This window comes from Furipterus horrens, unplaced genomic scaffold (genome assembly GCF_987537825.1).
Source record: "Furipterus horrens unplaced genomic scaffold, mFurHor1.1.pri manual_scaffold_13, whole genome shotgun sequence".
NCBI lineage: Eukaryota > Metazoa > Chordata > Mammalia > Chiroptera > Furipteridae > Furipterus > Furipterus horrens.
Window position 1 is genome coordinate 57,390,319 of NW_028327183.1, and position 19,502 is coordinate 57,409,820.

Below are 19,502 nucleotides of genomic sequence, written 5' to 3' on the forward strand. Positions count from 1 at the left end.
AGATTCAAGTCTCAAGACTGAGCCCAAATGCTGGATGGACCACCAGCTTTTCCACAGAAAGAGAATCTTTGAGCTAAGGAGGTGCAGCGTCCCAGGCACATGGTAGGGTGCCCCAACTACGAATTAAATAAATCTGTCCTCTTGGGTAGGGTCTTCATTTTCTTACATTTCATGTCTCCACAGGTTTCAACTGTTCTGTCTTCTGATTGGCTGGTTTTATCAGTGGTGCCCGAGGTTCTTGGACTTGAGTGAAGATGAGTGTGAATATGAATTCTAGTTCCTTTTCCAGCATCACCACCACCACCTCCTCCTCCTCCTCCCAGTCTTTTATCTCATCCTTGATATCCTCATACTCCTACCCTTTCAAAGACGGGGTCATGCTATACATGCTCTACCTAAGCAAGGAGGAGCTACAAAGGTTCAAACAACTTTTAGTGGATGAGAACCCCAGACCTGGCTCTGTCCAGATCACCTGGGGCCTGGTGAAGACAGCCACATGGGGGGAGGTGATTCATCTCTTGACAGAGTACTTCCCCGGACGGCTAGCTTGGGATGTGACTCATGACATCTTTGCCAAGATGAACCAGACGCAGCTGTGTCTTCGGGTACAGATGGAATTACAAAGTGAGTGATTATCTGGGATGCTAAATGGGGGGGTGGTGCAGAGGAAGGAAGTGATTTATGGGTCTCCTGTACTGGCCACTTGAACAAGAGAGTAAATAATGGAGTGAGGTGTCGACTCTGACCCCCAAAAGCAAAGACTCTCCTGTTCGTATATTTTTAAAAACTTAACCTGATACCGCTTATACGAGATGATCACAGAAAGACAAAGACACAGGGCAGCTGGAAGTAAAATGGGAGAAAAACATGCTATGATGAAATCGCTCAACAGCAGAAAGCTGGGACAGCTATGGTAAGCCCAGCAGCACAAGCATAATATTTTTAAAAATATTTCATTCATTTATTTTTAGAGAGGGGGGAAGGGAAGGAGAAAGAGGGGGAGAGAAACATCAGTTGGTTGCCTCTCACATGCCCTCAGCTGGGGACCTGGTCTGCAGCCCAGACATGTGCCCTGACTGGGAATCCAACTGGCGACCTTTTGGTTCACAGGCCGGTGCTCAAACCACTGAGCCACACCAGCCAGGGCAGCAGCATCATATTTAAGGCAAGCAAATTAAAGACCAAAAAGGGCCATTTCATAATAATAAAGGGGTTCGATTCCACAGGAGGGACTGAGATCATAAACTTCTCTATCAACAGCATCTTCAAAATACAGAAAGCCAAACTTAACACACGCACAAAAATAAATAAAGACAAACCCACAAACAGGGCACGAGACATTACATACCTCATCCAAGAGCCGACATTACAAGTTGTCAAGCACCGGTAAGAACTGAGAAAACATGAACCACACAGTTCATAAATCTACACAGCAGGTAGCGAGGTCCCTTATCTGTCTCATTGGCCATGTCGTCCCAGACCCTGGCACAGCACCTAGCTTGTCATAGGTGCGCAGATGGGTGATGCATCTATAGGGTCTTGAACACCTTCCTCATGAAATAGCACCGTTTCCTCACTCCCTGACATCACGACGCAGTCCTGCTAATCTTCCCCCCAAAGCGGTGAGCTACTTGGACGGTGCGGCCGCTCCTGTCCCGAAAGGGCCCACGTTGCGCTCACGTCTGTCCGTCTTCTCGTTCCCATGGGACAGCCTGGTTCCTTGTCTGTTCCAGACCTCCTACCTAACTTGGAGCCCGAGGCCTTGAACCTGAGAGGAACACAAATGAATGTGGAGGCAGAAGAATCCGGTATGTGTCCCGATCGTGACAAGCCCTCAAAGAGAAAGGGCTATGGGCTGGGAAGAGAAACTCAATTCCTAAGGCGAGGTGGGTTGTAAATGAGTTGGGTGTCTCTCCCATGAGCCAGGACTCAAGAACAAAGAGTAGTTGTGGGCTCACCTTACTAGGAATGCCAGCCCCCCCGCCCAGAGGATGTAGGGGCTCAGTCTATACCCTGGTGACATCCTTTCTCTTGTCCTAGCTTCCTCTCTTCCAGCGGCTTTAGTCTTGCGCGGTCTCTCCGCACCTACCGTGACAAGCTCTGCCACCAGCTGCGCTAAGCAGAAGTGGCACCATCTTAGCAACACCAGCAGAAGTAGGAGTGTCCCCAAGTGGACTCCGCAGAATGAACTGAGGCCGTGAGCTCCTCCATTGAGGAGGTCGGCTGAGACGGACTCACACGTGTGTGAGAGAGCTCAGCGGTAGGACCAGCCCCCACCCAAGGTCACAGACCGAGAGCCGGGAGGGGTGCTCCAGAGAAAAATCGGGGCCAGAATAGGAAAGGTGGGTAGATGAGCAAATATGGCAGATATCGTTTTCTTTTTTTTGAAGAAAAGAATATGTATTTTAAAGACTCGATGATTTATTTACACAGTGTTCTTCCTTTTCCTCTATCTTTCCAGCCAACTTTTTTTTTAAGGGCTAAAATTTTATTTTTTTAAATTTAAAATGTTTTATTTTTTCACTACAGTTGACAGTTGACATTCTATTAGCTTCAGGTGGGCCGCATAGCGATTAGATGTTTATGTAACTTACAAAGGGATCCCCCTGATGTTTCCAGCACTCGCCTGGCACTGTTCGTAGTAATTACGATATTATTGACCATTCCCTGTGCTGGACTCTACATCCCCGTGACTATTTTTATAACCAGAAATCTGTTCTTCTTAATTCCTTCACCTTTTTCACCCCGTCCCCCATCCCCTCCCATCTGGCAACCATCATTCTGTTCTGTCTGTGAGTCTGTGTCTGTTTAGTTTGTTCATTTATACTGTTTTTTGATTCCACGTATAAGTGGAATCATATGGTATTTGTCTTTCTCTGACTTATTTTACGGAACATCATACCCTCTACGCCCATCCATGCTGTTACAAATGGTAAGATTTCATCCTTTTTATAGCTCAGTAATATTCCATTGCATATATGTTCCATATCTCCTTCATCCACTTGTCTGTTGAGGGGCCCTTGGGTTGCTTCCGTATCTTGGCTGTTATAAATAATGCTGCCATGAACATAGAGATACATCAATCTTTTCTAAGTAGCGTTTTGAGTTTCTTCAGATAAATGCCCAGAAGTGGGATTGCTGGGTAGTTCTACTTTTAATATTTTTGTTAAATTTTTCCATAACGGCATTAACTCATCACGCCTTCCCCCACCCCTTCTAACATGGACTGTCAAAAGTAGGATTCTAGAAAACAGCCTTCCAACCAGGCTGCCCAAGGGAACCACGGGAACGCGTCACGAGAGCACACAGAGTGGAACGCGGGGTTGTCAGTTCTAGTGTTGGTCTAGTGCGATTTCACTCCCTCAGCAAATCCTGGAGAGCTGCTGGTTTTATATTTTATATTTTTATTTTTTTTAATATTCACCTGAGGATATGTTTATTGATTTGATAAAGAGAGAAACATCCATCAGTTGCCTTCCACATGTGACCCGACTGAGGATCAAACCTGCAACCCAGGTATGTGCCCCGACCGGGGATGGAACCCACAACCTTTTGGTGCGCGGGACGATGCTCCAACCAGCTGAGCCACCCGGCCAGGGTGAGAGCTTCTGGTTTTAACACTGTGGGCAGAGTCCAGAGTCATACATCCTGCTTCAGTGTCAGAGATGATGCAGAGATTCTGTGACCTGCATCAAGTCATAGAGCTAATGAGTGAGTCGTTTTCAGGTTCCTTATAAGCTCCTTCCTACCCATTTGAGGGGATACAGGGGGAGCCAGACACCGTTTCTGATTCATGAAGTGTGCAGTTGAGGGCATGGGAGCGACAGAAAGAGAATCACAGATCGAGGTGGAGGTCTGTGACCAGTCCTGTCTTTCACCCGCCTTCTCAGGTGCTAATAGATAAAACGTGCCCAGCCCTACAGGACTGTTCCCCAGCTTTTCTTGACATTGGGGTGCCAGTCCTAGGCCATGTGATGTAAGCAGATTTCTCCTGAGGGTAAAAGTAGACAGGAGCTCTTAGCAGGTCCCACCTCCCTGTTGTTTTTGCTTTGAATTCAGATGACATAGGCAGAGCTGAAACAGCAAGCTTCTATCTGTAAGTCAAGGAATGTGAAGCCCTGGCCGGTGTGGCTCAGTGGATTGAGTACCAGCCTGTGCACCAAGGGGTCACTGGTTCAATTCCCGGCCAGGGCACATGCCTGGGTTGCAGGCCAGGTCCCCAGTTGGGGGCGTGCAAGAGGCAACCACACATGGATGTTTCTCTCCCTCTCTTTCTCCCTCCCTTCCCCTCTCTCTAAAAGTAAATAAAGAAAATCTTTTAAAAAAGAAATGTGGAGAATGGGCTAAAAGAACTGTGGTTCCACTTGGCTCTGAAGCTGTGGACTCAATGTATCGATGTCAACAGCTTTACACCTACCCACCCATCCCAATGTCTCATGTCAAAAGCAGCCCTTGGTTGGTTGAAGTTGACTTCCAGTTAACTTTTCTGTGACCTGTAGTTCTTAACTGAGCCCGGCTCTCCAGGAAAGTGCGCCTTGTATCTAAGTGTGTGGTGGGGCTGGTTGTCAACCTTAAGGCTGGTTTTCTTTCTTTTTTTATTCTTATTTTTTATTTTTGTAAAGATTTTATTTATTTTTAGAGAGAGGGGAAGGCAGGGAGAAAGAGAAGGAGAGACACATCAGTGTGTGGTTGCCTCTCACATGCCAATGTAATGGGTTATTTTTTTACTCTTTGCCATCTTTTGCGTTTTACCTCAGTGGCAGGTTATTTTTTGCTCACGTATCCTAGCAACCTTGAGCCCCTTTTGCTAGCTGACTAGCTGTTATCTGGCTACCCCAAGGACATGAGAATAGTGTCGGGCCAAGTATTTATCAGCTGAAGTTCCTTCTAAATTAGAAAGTGTGTATATATGTAGTTTCTCACGCCTGTGTAGTTTTTTCTTTTGTTGTTATCTAGTTACCTCAAGGACATAGGAACAGTTCTGTTGCCTTTAAAAAACCTTTTAGTCTGTAAGGCGGGGCGGCTCTCCCATCTTCTGCTTCTGAAAGTGGGAAGACCCGTCCCTGGCCAGGTAAATAAACGCCATAAATTTACTTCTAAATTGCCTCGTGTCCTCTTTGCTCGCTAATGCTCCATAACACCACCAACGGGGACCCATCCCACAACCCAGGCCTGTGCCCTGACAGGGAATCAAACTAGCGACCCTTTGGTTTGCAGGCCAGTGCTCAGTCCACTGAGCCCCACCAGCCAGGGGTTCTTTCTTGTTTTTTAATTTTAACTTTTACTTATTGATTTTAGACGGAGAGAGGGAGAGAGAGAGAGAGGTCAATTTGTTGTTCCACTTATTTATGCGTTCAGTGGTTGATTCTTGTATGTGCCCTTGTTACAGAAACAGGGGAGTCCAAAAACAAACCCCAGAGTTTGTGGCTGGGAGATGGGGAGCAGGAAGCAGCTTTCAGGATGCCCTTGCATGCCTGGAGCGAGTGGCTGGATACATTGTTGCAAAGATCCGCTTTACTTCCAAGACTCAGGAAGATGGGAGGGATCTTGGACTGTGGGCTGGGACGGAAGAAGCAGACAGAGCCTATGGAGGGTTCTGTGAATGGTCAGGACTGCTTGCAACACCCACTGCGTGAGAGGACGCAGGGGGAGAGAGGAGGCAGGGAGGGAGAGAGAAGGAGCTGTAGACATTATGGGCTGGCTCTGGCTCTAGGAGGCTCTCTCTCAGGCTCTCTCTGGCCCTCACGCCCTCACTCTCGGGCTCTTGTGGGCTCCCTCCATGTGGCTTGGAGAAGGGATCTCCAGGCGGCTTTAAGAAGAGGCTCTTGCCAGGCTGCTTTGAGAAGGAGAGGAGATCCATGCGGTTTGCAGGAAGAAGGCAGTTTACAAGGAGGCTGAGAATCCAGGCGTTCCTGCATTGAGAGCTGGAGGGCACCGCAGCACAGAAAGGACCTCCCCAATCAGAACTGAGTGATTGGCAGCTGCTGGTAAAGCTGAACTGTGCCTAGGAAGTAGGGAAACGGTGTTTCTGACTCCCGTAAGACTGGCCAGGTCTGGGAGGGGGAGGCAGGACTATGTGCAAATAAACAATTCTTTTTCTTTTCACCAAACCCTGGTATTCAGAGTTATGATTCTGGCGGCGGGCAATCGGGCCCCTAACTAAACAGCCCGTGGGTTGTTTCAATCGGAGCAGCCCAGGGGTTCTGTTACACCCTGACCAGGAATTGAACCTGCAACTTTGGCGTAACTGGATGATGCTCTAACAAGCCGAGTTACCCGGCCAGGGCTGAGGCTTCATTAGCTCTCACAATTAACCCTGATGGTGTCTCCTGTGTTTCTCCCTTCTCGCTAACCTAGATGAACTACAGAACTACCGACTACGCGTGATGTATCAGTATTCTCCCGTGGGGAACGAGGCCGTGTGGCCTGGGAACCAAGTGGACTTCTTCTACCAAGACATACCCACGCACCAGAGGCTCTTCCCGTGTCTGTTTCTTCCCAGGAGACCTCAAGGTCGGCCGCCCAAGACAGTCGTCCTAATGGGAGTCGCCGGGGTGGGAAAAACAACCCTGGCCCACAAAGTGATGCTGGAGTGGGCAGGAAACACGTTCTACTGCCACAAGTTCCGATACGCTTTCTATGTCCCCTGTTGGGATGTGGCCCAGGACAAGGAGCAGAGCCTGTGTGAGCTGATGTCACTCCAGTGGCCGGGCTCTCAGGCTCACATGGCCAAGGTGCTGTCCAAGCCAGAGCATCTACTGCTTGTCCTGGACGGCTTCGAGGACCTGACGCTGACCCTCCCGGATCGACCAGAGGACCTGAGTGAGGACTGGAGCCGGAAGCTGCCGGCGCCCGTCCTCCTGGCCAGCCTGCTGAGCGGGAGGCTGCTCCCCGAGGCCACGCTGCTGGTCCTGCTGAGGCTGTCCTCCTGGAGGGTCGTTAAGCCCTTTCTCAAGTCTCCCTCCGTCATGACGCTCATGGGTTTCACGGAGGCTGAAAGAACCCAGTATTTCAGGACGTATTTCGGCAACAACGGGCAGGCCGAGGCAGCCTTGCGCTTCGCCATGGGAAACTCCACCCTCTTCTCCCTGTGCCAAGTTCCCGCAGTCTGCTGGCTGGTTTGCTCATGTCTGAAGGAGGAGGTGGCGAGAGACGCGGACCTCGCGGGCGTGTTCCCAAACGCCACCGCCGTCTTGGCCCAGTACCTGTCCAGCGCGTTTCCGAGCTCCGCTGGAAGCCTTCCCAGTGACCGCCGGCAGGAGCTGCTGGCAGGCCTCTGCTCCCTGGCGGCCGAGGGGATGTGGCACAGACAGTGGGTGTTTGGTAAGGAGGAGCTCGAGCAGGCCCGGCTGGAGCCCACGGCCTTGGCTGCTCTCCTCGGGGCGCATATCCTTCGCCGGGTGGCCGGCGGCGAGGACCACTTCGCCTTCGCCCTCCTGAGCTTCCAGGAATTTTTTGCGGCCCTGCTGTACGTGCTCTGCTTCCCGCAAAGCCTCCCTGATTTCCGGATGCTGGACCGTGCCCGCATAAAAGCCCTGGTGGCGCACCCCGGGAGCAAGAGGAACCACCTGACGCACATGGCGGTGTTTCTGTTCGGCCTCCTCAAGGACACGTGTGCCCTGGCGGTGGCACGGGCCTTCGGATGCAGGCTGTCCCTGGGGAACAAGAAGGAGTTGCCCAAAGTAATCCCAGCCCTGTGGCAGGAGTGCGGCCCGTCCACAGCGCACCACGGCGTCCCGCACCTGTTCTACTGTCTGCACGAGACCCAGGAGCAGGCGTTTGCGAGGGAGGTCCTGCACGATTGCCGTCGAGTGGCCCTGATCATCAGGACGAGTAAGGACCTGCAGGTGTCTGCCTTCTGCCTCAGGCACTGTCAGCGTCTGCGGGAGGTGGAACTCACCGTCACCCTGACCACCGCCAAGGCCAGCAGCCTCCACCCCTGCACCCTTTCTTCCACCGGGTGCGTGATCGCTGCTCTCCCTCGCCCGTCTGCACAACCCAGGGCCCTTGCCTACCTGTCCCAGGCGTCGAGGGTTAGGGAGAGGGGAGGCCGTGGCTCTTCCTGGGAAAACACAGGTGTCCTTCGCTGAGGCTGGGAATCTCTCCAGAATGAAATGTGAAGTCTTATAATGGCTCTTCTGGGCATTTCTTAAAAAAGATTTTATTTATTTATTTTTAGAGAGAGGGTTAGGAAGAGAGAAAGAGAGGGAGAGAAACATCCATGTGTGGTTGCCTCTCATGCGCCCCCAGCTGGGGACCTGGCTTGCAACCCAGGCCTGTGCCCTGACTGGGAATTGAACCGGCGACCCTTTGGTTTGCAGGCTGGTGCTCAATCCACTGAGCCACGCCAGCCAGGGCTCTTCTGGGCATTTTTAATGAGGGGACTCCCCAGAGTCCTCACAGATGGGTCATCACAACCAGGGCAGGGAGCGCCAGCACCGGGTTTACTCGTTGGCCTTCCCCAGTTCACTCTCTAACCTCCAGTGCTTTCTGGTGTCTCCCTCCCACACAGACCAGAGAGAAACAATCAGCGTTTTTGCTGGTGGCAAGACCTCTGCTCCGTGTTCCGGACACACGAGGATTTGGAAGCCCTGGCTCTGACCAACAGTCTGATGGACCCCAACACACTGAGGGTTCTCTCCAAGGCGCTGAAGCACCCACACTGCAAACTGCGGAAACTGACGTGAGTGTCAGACGGACGCCGGCCACGCTCTCTGACTGAGTAGCTCACTAGGCCCAATGCCGTCTGTCCCCCGCCATGCGGATGCAAAGGCACACAGTGAGTTTAGTTAACATCTATCACCTGGTGTAGTTACAAGAAGAAGAAAAAATGTTTCTGCTGCCCTGGCTGGTGTAGCTCAGTGGGTTGAGCACCGGCCTGTGAACCGAAAGGTCGCGGGTTCAATTCCCGATCAGGGCACATGCCTGGATTACCAGCCAGGTCCCCAGTTGGGGGTACATAACAGGCAACCACACATTGATGTTTCTCTCCCTCTTTTTCCCCCTCCCTTCCCCTCTCTCTAAAAATAAGTACGTAAAATCTTTTTTAAAATGTTTCTGCTCTGACCAGGTGGCTTGGTTGGTTGGAGCATCATCCCATATACCTAAAGTTTGTGGGTTCGATCCCCGGTCAGCACATACCTAAGTTGTGGGTTCAATCCCTGGTTGGGACATGTATGGGAGGCAACTGATCCATGTCTCTCTCTCAAATCAATTAAAAAAAAAAATCCTCAGGTGAGGATTTAAAAAGATGTTTCTGTGACCAGAAGGTTCTACTCTCTGAGCCACTTTCAAATACGCCCCAGAGCAGTGTGTACAGTCACCAGGCTGTCACGCCACATCCTCAGGACTCGTTTATTTTATGAGTGGAAGTGGGTACCTGTTGACCATCCTCACCCCACCCCACAGCCGCCTGCCTCCGGTAGACACACACCTCATCTCTTTTTCTATGAGTTTCGCTTTTCTTTCGATTCCACATCTGAGGGAGGTTGTTTTTCCGAAGAGGACCCGCAGAGGGTCCGTGGGTCTATAAAAAGATGCTCCATGTCATTATTTATCAGAAAAATGCAAATTAAAACCACAGTGAGATTTCACACCGGTCAGAAGGGCCACCACCAATAAATCCACAAACAACAGAGCTGGCGAGGACGTGGAGAAAAGGGGAACCTCAGTTCCCTGTTGGGGGGGATGCAGACTGGGGCAGCCTCTGTGGGAAGCACCTACAGGTTGCGGGTTCGGGTTATTTGTATTGTGTACTGGAGAGCTGCTGATGAATGGTCATTATGTGGCGTGAGGGAGGTCTTGGCTAACAGCACAGTGGCCGTCACACTGCAGTGTATAAGTATATCAAACCAAGGCATTACCTACACACCTTAAACTGATACATCGTTATCCGTCGATATCTCAGTAAAGCCGGAGGGAGAAAAGAACTAAGTAGCCACCTTGGTGGTGGTGATGGCTTCACAGGTGCATGCATGCGTCCAAGCTCGTGGAATTGGATGCATTAACTACAGGGCACGTGCCTTTGGGGTCTATCCATTATACCCGAATAACGCAGTTTGAAAAGCACTAACTAGCCGATGATAGCCAATTATAACGACACACTTACCCCTCCAGTCTTAGGTGTGTGCATCGCTCCGTGGTGACTGAAGACTTACTCCTCGTTTTGATGGAGAACCAGTACCTGAGCTACCTGGAAATACAAGACACGGAAGTGGGAGGGGAGGCCATGGACGTCCTGTGCATGGCCGTGAAATATCAGCACTGCTTCCTACAGTGCCTGAGGTAAGCCCCCAGCTCGGACTGGGCGAACGCCTGGCACTCGGGTGGCCTTTCCCCAGGGGGGGTCACATGGTCGCTCTGCAGGTAGTGTTTCCTTCCTTTTAACCTTGTGAGGTGTCTTTATTTTTTTTTAATTTGTTTATTATAGTTGACATTCAGTAGTGTTTTATATTAAGGTAGGTCAATTTTCTGTTCATTCATTTCACTCTCCTTTAAAACTACTTTTTTTTTTCTTACTGAATTTTAGAGAGAGAGAGGGAGGGGGAGAGAGAGAGAGAGACAGAGACATCCATTTGTTGTTCCGCTTATTCATGACTCATTGGTTGACTCTTGTATGTGCCCTGACCAGGGATTGAAGCCACAGCCTCGGTGTATCAGGATGATGCTCTAACCAACCGAGCTACCTGGCCCGGGCTTTCCTTTTTTTTTTGAGGCATACAACGTGGGCATTTAATGTACATATACATTGTTCCATGACCACCACGATCAAGCTGATTAACACAGCCCTCGCCTCATGTACTCACCGCTTTCTGGGTGTGGTGAGAACATAAGAGTTACTCCTGTAGCCCGTTTCTCGTGTATAATGTTGTTAGTTATCAGCACCATGCTGCAGCTGAATGTCAAGGGCTGGATCAAGCCCGTTGCTGGGCGGCCAGGGACGCCCCACGTGGGTCTTCTTCTCTACCGATAATCTGTGACTGTGCTGACGCTGGTTTCCCGGCTCAGATGTCCCTGAGCGTCCCTGGGGAGATGGGGGTGGCTCTGCCGGCACTGTTCTCCCCAGGAACTGAGCCTCGGTGTTCCTGTGCCGTCCCACAGGCTGGAAGATTGCTCGCTCACCCCTGCAGGCTTGCGTGGCCTTGCCAGGAATCTCCAACACAACTTGCACCTGAAGACGCTCCTGCTAAGGAGGAGCCCCCTGGAGGACTCAGGCGCCTATTACCTGTCCGTGGCCCCGTTGGAGAGGCTGTCGTAAGTCTTCCGGTTGTCGCGCCTGCCGGTTGTCACGCCTGCCGTTGGTTTGCTTGGAAGGAAGAGTGCTTCTGGGGCAAGGCCAGTGAGGGGCATGCGTGTGTCATGGAAGGAACTTGGGTCTCGAGACTGAAATAATCACAGAGATGGGTCAGTGGCGAGTTGAGCGGAGCCAGAGAGACTGTGTACATAGAAGTACACGTCCACACCTAATACCTAGAATGTGTAATTACAGGGACCCAGGGGCGTCCTTTCTCCACCGCGTGGACAGGACCCCCACCAGCGCGTCCCGCCCGCCCCCACAACCACCGTGTTCAGCTGGGCCGACGGGGTCCTTACCTTTGGTGCACACGGCACTGCTCAGCCCGGGCACTAGAACAGAGCCCCGCGTGGCTCCGCACGGCTTTGGGCTGCGCTCCCGTGGCCTCTTCTCCTGTGTGTTCTTTATCGGATCACCCGACACGTTAGTGTCCATCTGTGTTCAGTTCCATCTGCGGCTCGTTCCTCGGGGCTGCTCAGCGATAACATCTATGCAACAATGCAGGTGTCTGCCTGCATGCAGCTGGTGTGTGGGCTGCTCACACTCACACACACGCAGACACAAACACTCCCACAATCACACACCCACTCACAGAATCACACACACACACTTACAGTCCTAACCACATGCTCACACTCACACAAACACACACTTACACTCCCAGTCACACATTCACACACAATCATATGCCTACTCTCACACAATCACACACACTCACACACTTACACACCCACACACAGTCACAACCACAAATCACATACCCACACTCACATGACCACACACAACACAACCACACAATCACACACGCACTCTCACACACTCACACATAATCACAACCACCAATCACACACCCACACACAATTGCACACTCAGACAATTGCACACCCATACAATCTACACACTCAATCTACACACACTCATCTAACACATGTCACTGTCTTTTTCCTCGTTTCTGTCTTGGCCAGCCTGTTGGGCAGGAAATGATGTCACATTGTTTGTTTGTTTGTTTTAAATATTTTTATTGATTTTAGAGAGGGGAACAGAGAGAGAGAAACATCAGTTTGTTGTTTTCACTTAGTCACGCATTCACTGTACGTGCCCTGGCTGGGGATGAAACCCACAACCTTGGCGTAATGGGACAAAGCTCTACCAACGGAGCTACCCAGCCAGGGCTTTAGTGTTTTCTAACAGCAAAATAGTTGTGTGTGCTTTGGATTCCTACTTTAGTATAGCTTGGTAAACGTGGAATTACACGGTCGGAAAGTAGACATTTTATTTTTTTACTTTTCAGGTGACACTGGTTACTGAAATTATACACGTTTCAGGTGACCAGTTCCACAGCCCATCAGCCGCTCCCCGTGTTGTGTGCTCGCCTCTCGGGTTAGGTCTCCCTCCACCTCCATTTACCCGCCACGTCCTCCTCCACTCCCCCCCACCCGACATCACAGTGTTAAATTCACATATCTCTCCTGACTAATAAAAATGTTTTCAGCACCCTACCATCGCTCTTAGACTCTCTGATACGAATGCCCATGAATGCCCACTCCTGTCTCCGATGCATCTTGTGTGTGTGTGTGAGATTAGGTGGCGTCTCTCCCCAGGCCATGTCTGCATCTGATACCCATTCCTCCCTCGCTGACCCACGTCCCTTCCCCCCTGAGCCCACGGTATCACAGCCCCCCCATGCGCAATCCCTCCAGCCTGCCCTGCTCCCATCCAAGTCGCTGTCCTGACCTGTAACCCTCGGAGCCCTCAGAGGCGGTTCCAGAGGTATGACGAGGCTTTTGCATTTAGAAGGAAATGCCCACTGAAATTTCCATCGCTCAGTAGGAGGCAGAAAACCCAGTCATGAGTCTGGCCGAGAGCTCAGTTGGTTAGAGCATTGTCTGGATACACTAGAGTTGTGGGTTCGATCCCTGGTCAGGCCACATATAAGAAGCAACCAGTAAAAGCATGACTAAGTGGGACAACAAATTGATGTTTCTTTCTCTTTTTTCTCTCTTCCTCTCTCTAAAACAAATAAATAAATGGAAATTTGAAATATATATGTATATAATTTTTTTTAAAGCCCACTCAGCCCTGGCTGGTGTGGCTCAGTGGATTTAGCACCAGCCTGTGAACCAGGGGGTCACCGGTTTGACTCCCAGTCAGGGCACAGGCCTGGGTTGTGGGCCAGGTCCCCAGTTGGGGGTGCATGAGAGGCAACCACACATCAATGCTTCTTTCCTTCTCTTTCTCCCTCCCTTCCCCTCTCTCTAAAAATAAATAAATAAAATCTTAAAAAATAAAAATAGAAGCCCACTCGTGGGTGGGCAGTGAGCTGCCTCCATCTGTGTGTCTCTGTCCCACAGGCTGGAGAACTGTGACCCCTCACTGCTCCACTATAACAGTCTTGTCTGTCCTCTTGAGAATAGCCAGAGGCTGACCCACCTGAGCTTGGCTGGAAACGCCTTGAAGGACGAAGGGGCCAAAGAGCTTTGGGACGCCTTACAACATGCCAAGTGTCCTCTACAGAGGCTGGTGTAAGTCCCCCAGTGTTCTCCCGTTAGTCACCGGGGTGGAAAGTCCAGCACAGGGAATAGAGTCTGTAATAGTGTAATAACTATGTGTGGAGCCAGGTGGGTACTTGGCCTTCCAGGGGGACTACTTTCTAAGTTATATAAATGTCTAACTATGTTGTACACCTGGAACTATTATAATATTATAATATTATTATATTGAATGTTAACTGTCATTGAAAAAAATATTTAAAAAAAAAGTTATGCCCTGGCCGAGTAGCTCATGGCTCAGTAGGTTGGAGTATCGTCTCATACACCAAAAGGTCATGGGTTCTATTCCCAGTCAGAGCCCAAACCTAGGTTGTGAGTTTAATCCCCGGCCGGGGCACATACGGGAGGCAACCAATTAATGCTCTGTCTCATATCAGTATTTCTCTCTCTCTCCCTCTCTCTCTCTTTCTCTGTCTGTCTCTCCCTCCCTCTCTCTCTAAAATCAACAAACATATCCTCATGTGAGGATTTTTTTTTTAAAAAGACATCGTATTGATAAGGGCTGCAATGTGCAGGAATCTTGAAAATATTTTGGTCCATGAAAAAAGCCAGACACAAATCCACATAGTATATGATTCCGTTTATATCAGTTGTCCAGAGGAGGCAAACCTGTCCCGCTGTCGTGGACACAGAGGTGCAGGTAGCGCTTCCGGATCCTGATTTTAATCCTTTCATCTACACATCCAGGAAGCAGATGAGCCGTTGCTAGAGCCGAGGTGGGGTGGGGGAAGAAATCAAGAATGACGAAAATATCCCAACATTGTCAATGTTGTACAACTCTGTGAAGGCCCTAAAAACCGCTGCCTGTACACCTTGACTGGGGGACTCGTAGGGTGTGTTCATGAGACCTCGGTGACGTTGTCATACCAAAAAAAAGGGCAAGAAAGATGTCAAGTTGAAGGGTGTGCTGGTTGGATGTTCCCTTATGCACTTTTTTCCTACGCAGCCTGAGACATTGCGCCCTGACCTCTGGATGCTGTCGGGAAATGGCCTCTGCTCTTGATCAGAATCGAACCCTGAGGAGTCTGGACCTTGGCTTTAACAGCCTGAAGGATGACGGGGTGACCCTGCTCTGTGAGGCCCTGCTGAAACCTGACTCTGGACTGCAGGTTCTTGAGTGAGTCACACACACCCCCCCCCGCCATTCCTTCCGGAAGACGAGGACAAGGGGCCATGACACCCTTCCAGGATAGAATCTAGGGGAATCTTTGTCCTCCATGAGACTGGGGGACCGGGGAGTTTCAGAGCATTGGTTCTCCAAGCATGGGGCTCGGACGGGAGTGCCATCTGGGATGTTGGTACAAATGCAAATTCTTGCAGTATTTGTCTTTCTGGTCTGGTCACTCCCTGAGCATAATGTCCTCAGGCTCCCTCCAATGCAGGGCCTCTTTTTCAGGGCTGAATACTATTCCATTGTATGTTAAATATCCCATTAAAAAAAAATAATTCTTTAATTTGTCAACCAAAGTGGACATTTAATATTGTTTTATTTTAGTGTCAGGAGTACAGCAGAGTAGTTAGACATGCATGTAACAGACGAAGTGTTCTCCCCGATATTTCCTGTAGTCTCCATACATAGTTACTACAATACTCTGAACTGTTGCCCACTCTGCACTTTGCATGCCGTGACTGTTCTGTGACTGCCAGCTGTGCCTCTCGGTCCCTTTGCCTTTACAGCCAGCCCCCAGCCCCTCCCATCCGGCGGCCTTCACTCTTTCCTTGGCCTGTGAGTCTGTTTCTGCTTTGTTTGTGTGTGTGTCTTGTTCATTAGAACAAGTGAGATCACTTGGTATTTGTCTTTCTCTGACTGACTCATTTCCCTCAGCACAAGGTTGCAAATTGTATGATTTCTTTTTTTAATAATTCTTTTTTTTTTTAGACTTTATTTTTATATATTTTTAGAGAGAGGGGAAGGGAGAGAGAAAAAGAGGGAGAGAAACATCAATGTGTGGTTGCCTCTCGTGCACCCCCAACTGGGGACCTGGCCTGCAACCCAGACATGTGCCCTGACTGGGAATCGAACCCATAACCTTTCAGTTCACAGGCCGGCGCTCACTCCACTGCGCCACACCAGCCAGGGCATAAATTGTAAGATTTCATTGTTTGTATGGCTGAGCCGTAGTCCATTGTGTACATGTATCCCAACTTCTTTATCTACCTCATATGCCAATTCTTTATTGTCCCCAAATAAACCCAGTTTGCTGGAGGAATATGTGACCATCTAGTGTTTAAGGGCAACAGAATACATTTATATATTTATTTGGCTTCCTGTCTCCTTAAATCCAGCCCCCGATCAACCATGAGTCCCAGGACACCAGGGACCCTGTGACGTCCTTTCCTGTTGTCATCAAAGCCCAGGGCAGTGCCCAGCACATTGGTGCTGCCAAACAAACATTCCCTAAATGAGCTGTTACAATCGATATTGTTGACACTATTACCGATGTCCCCATTCCCCAACTTTGCTCCCCTCCACCCAGGCCCTGCCCCCCGTCCCTCGGGCTGTCACCACACTGTTGTCTGTGTCTGTGGGTCACGCATGCATGTTCCCTGGCTGATCCCTTCCCCTTCTTCCCTCTGATCCTCCCTCCTTCCCTCCCGTCTGACAGCTGTCCGTCTGCTCCGTGAGTCCTGCCTCTGGTTCTATTTTGTCCATCGGTTTACTTTGTTCCTTAGTTTTCACCTTTTTGAATGAGATCCATGGCTCCTGCTGTCTCCAAGTCGGGGACCTCATAGCCTGTCCTGAATATGCACCCCAAACACACAACAAGCAGGCACGTGGCAGGCACTGAAATCAGGCTCCCCCCCCGGAGTGTGGTTTCCAGCTCAGCTCCAGGACGGGAGCCGTGGCAACCTCCCTGTCATCTGTCTGTCTGTCCCGCAGGCTGGACGGGTGCCTGCTCACCTCCGGGTGCTGCCAGGTTGTGAACTCCTTGCTCCTCGGCCACCCAAGTCTGAGGCATCTGGACGTGAGCAGGAACGACCTTGGGCTCAGCGGCATGCGGCTCCTGCGTGAGACCTTTCGGAGGTGGATACCGGGCACGAAGGTCGTTCTGTAAGTCCTGACCGGGTCCTGGACCTACGGCGCCATGTGCAGGTGCCGCTACGTCTCTCCTCTCTTTTCCTGGGGATTTATACTCTTCTTTCTGTGGCTGATCGATCCCAAGCTCCCGCTTCTGTGCTGTTGAAAATTTTACCTGGATTCTCCTGTCTGATATATTTCTTTTTAATCCGAAAGTACACCTGCCCTGGCTGGTGTGGCTCAGCTGGTTGGAGTGTTGTCCTGTAAACCAAAAGGTTGCGGGTTCGATTCCCAGTCAGGGCACATGCCTGGGTATTGGGTTCCATCCCATTTGGGGCACCTGTGAGAGGACATTGATCGATGTTTCTCTCCCTCTCTCCCTCACTTCCCTCCCTCTAACATCAATAACCATCTCTGCAGGTGAGAATTTAGGAAAAAAAGGAAAGCGTCCCTATAAGGGACTTAGCACAGCACCTGACCCCATGACGTCCTCAGTCAGCCGTGCTTCTGGGTCAAGGTCACAGCCACGCCTGGGCGTATTAGCGAGCTACCTGGTGCTCTGTAACTAATGGCCGCAGCCCTTAGGAACTGGAGACCCTTAGGAACATTCATTTTCTTACAAAGTTTCTGAGGGTCTGAGATACGGGAGGTGCTTTCTTGGGTGGTCCCAGCTCCTGGCATCCCAAGGGGACTCAGTTAAGTTGTTCCCTGGACGTCACTGAAGCCTGAAGGCCACCCATGTAGCTGTTGGGGGGAGGCCCCCTGTGCTCTCTTCAGGGTGGTTCCTGACGTTGCTGCCTGCTTCCTCCAGAATGAAGGGGGGGGGCAGGGAGAGCGAGACCCCAAAACAGAGCCAGGGTCTTTTATTGCTTCATCTTGAAAGAGACACATGCCATTACCCCTGCCCCATTCCGTGGGTCAGTGAAAGAGGGGACTCCCACGAGAGTGTGCACAGTGGGGGAAGGGTCATTGGGGGGCTGCCCACCGCACCTCATTCGTGGTGGCACCTGGGCTCCATCCTGAGCTCCTGAGAGCGTCCCCGCAGGTCTCGCCGTGTCCATGGGACAGACCAGAGGGCTCTCCTGGGCGCCGCGTTTCTGTGCGACAGATTCCGTCCCCTTTTCCAGGATGGACGAGAACCTGGTGTTGTGCTTTGCAGGGAGAGGAAGCAGAGCCCTGGAGCAGACATGATGGCCCGGCTGGAGGGCCCCAAAGTGGACAAGGCCGTCCTGAGGGTCATACAGGACTGGGACGCTGAGGACTCTGAGGGGGCGCTGCAGACGGACTGACCCAGTGACCCGCCTTCTGTCCCCCCCATACCTTTTCCCCCGGATGATAAATGGGGCTACAGTGTGTGTTCCGTGGGCCATTCTGAGTCTGGAGTGGCTCAGTTAGTTCTGGAAAATGGTGTCAGGTGTGCCCCCCAAATGGCTCCCCGGGAGGTGTGGAGGGCGTGTGTTCGACGGAGATTAGTCCCTGACCTGGGGACACCATGTGAGGAAGGTTGCAGCTCCCTGGGCCCCCCACCCCCTCTGACATCTTCGGACGGGTCACGTTAATGTCGTCTCTGGGAAACGTCTGCCTCACCTATTAAAGCAGTGGGAGAGTTTAATTAAAAACGTACCTGAATGCAATTTGAAAACTTTTTGAATGTCATTTACTCACCAATAGACTCGCCATTAGAAAGGATATTTCTGCCCTGGCTGGGTAGCTCAGCATTGTCCCATACACCCCCAAAATAAAAAAGGCTGGGGTGCTGTAGGTTCAGTTTCCAGTCAGGGCATATACCTAGGTTGCAAGTTCAATCCCCAGTCAGTGTGCCATACGGGAGACACCTGATCAATGTTTCTCTCTCCCTTGCTTCTGCCCTCTCTAAAATCAATAAATGTGCCCTCCGGTAAAGATTCAAAAAGGAGGGCATTCCCGAGGAAGATGACAGAGTGTCAAGGAGGGGATAGCTCCCCACTGCCCTTGTTTAGTTCTTATATCTAGACTAATAGGAGTCCCTGGCTGGTGTGGCTCAGTGAATTGAGCACCAGCCTGTGAACCAAAGGGTCGCCAGTTCGATTCCCAGTCAGGGCACAGGCCTGGGCTGTGGGCCAGGTCCCCAGTTGGGGGTGTGAGAGGCAGCCACACATTGATATTTCTCTCCCTCTCTTTCTCCCTCCCTTCCCCTCTCTCTAAATAAAATCTTTAAAAGCCAAAACAGACAAAATAAGAAAATTGACACCACACTTAATTAACAGTAGAAAAACCAGCTTAAAATGTGTTCACGGGGGAATTCAGACACGATGCTCAGATCATAAAATGAGGCTCAGGGAAGTGATGGAACCGGGCACATTTTTTGTACATCGTAGACAAAGAAACAATACATTCGTGAGAAAGTTACAGCCCCTTCGGAAGGCGTCTGCGGGTGTTGGTTCCTGAGGACCCGCATCAAAGTGTGGGCGTGGCTGTAGCAGGCTCACCTGTGCGTGATTATCCACTCGGTTGTTTTTGCTCCTGGACAAGGCTGCCCGTCAGCCTGTGGGAGCCAGGAGGGCCAGTCACCCAGAGATTTATCTCCTGCTTTGAGAGGGACTGAGAGGTCAGAGTTCTCTTCTTGCACGGCAGCCTCTTTTAGTAATTTTTTTTTACTTTT

The 19,502-nt window shown here is 50.8% G+C and overlaps 1 protein-coding gene across 1 annotated transcript; it reads left to right on the forward strand.

Annotated features, from left to right (window-relative positions):
* Nucleotides 1-254: 254 nt before the first annotated feature.
* Nucleotides 255-18,269, forward strand: NLRP8 (NLR family pyrin domain containing 8). The gene is made up of 10 exons (XM_090259268.1): nucleotides 255-624; nucleotides 1,734-1,808; nucleotides 6,358-7,960; nucleotides 8,513-8,683; nucleotides 10,117-10,284; nucleotides 11,101-11,253; nucleotides 13,645-13,815; nucleotides 14,789-14,959; nucleotides 16,724-16,894; nucleotides 18,021-18,269. Exons 1-10 carry the CDS (start codon nucleotides 255-257, stop codon nucleotides 18,148-18,150), a joined length of 3,183 nt encoding a protein of 1,060 aa, XP_090115394.1. The 3' UTR covers nucleotides 18,151-18,269.
* Nucleotides 18,270-19,502: the final 1,233 nt, after the last annotated feature.

Excerpts from the sequence above, each read along its gene's own strand:
- NLRP8 (XM_090259268.1), top strand. The coding sequence starts at position 255 with ATGAGTGTGAATATGAATTCTAGTTCCTTTTCCAGCATCACCACCACC. Across the intron at positions 7,961-8,512 it reads TGCACCCTTTCTTCCACCGG|ACCAGAGAGAAACAATCAGC; the intron begins GTGCGTGATCGC and ends CCTCCCACACAG. Across the intron at positions 13,816-14,788 it reads TGTCCTCTACAGAGGCTGGT|CCTGAGACATTGCGCCCTGA; the intron begins GTAAGTCCCCCA and ends TTTCCTACGCAG.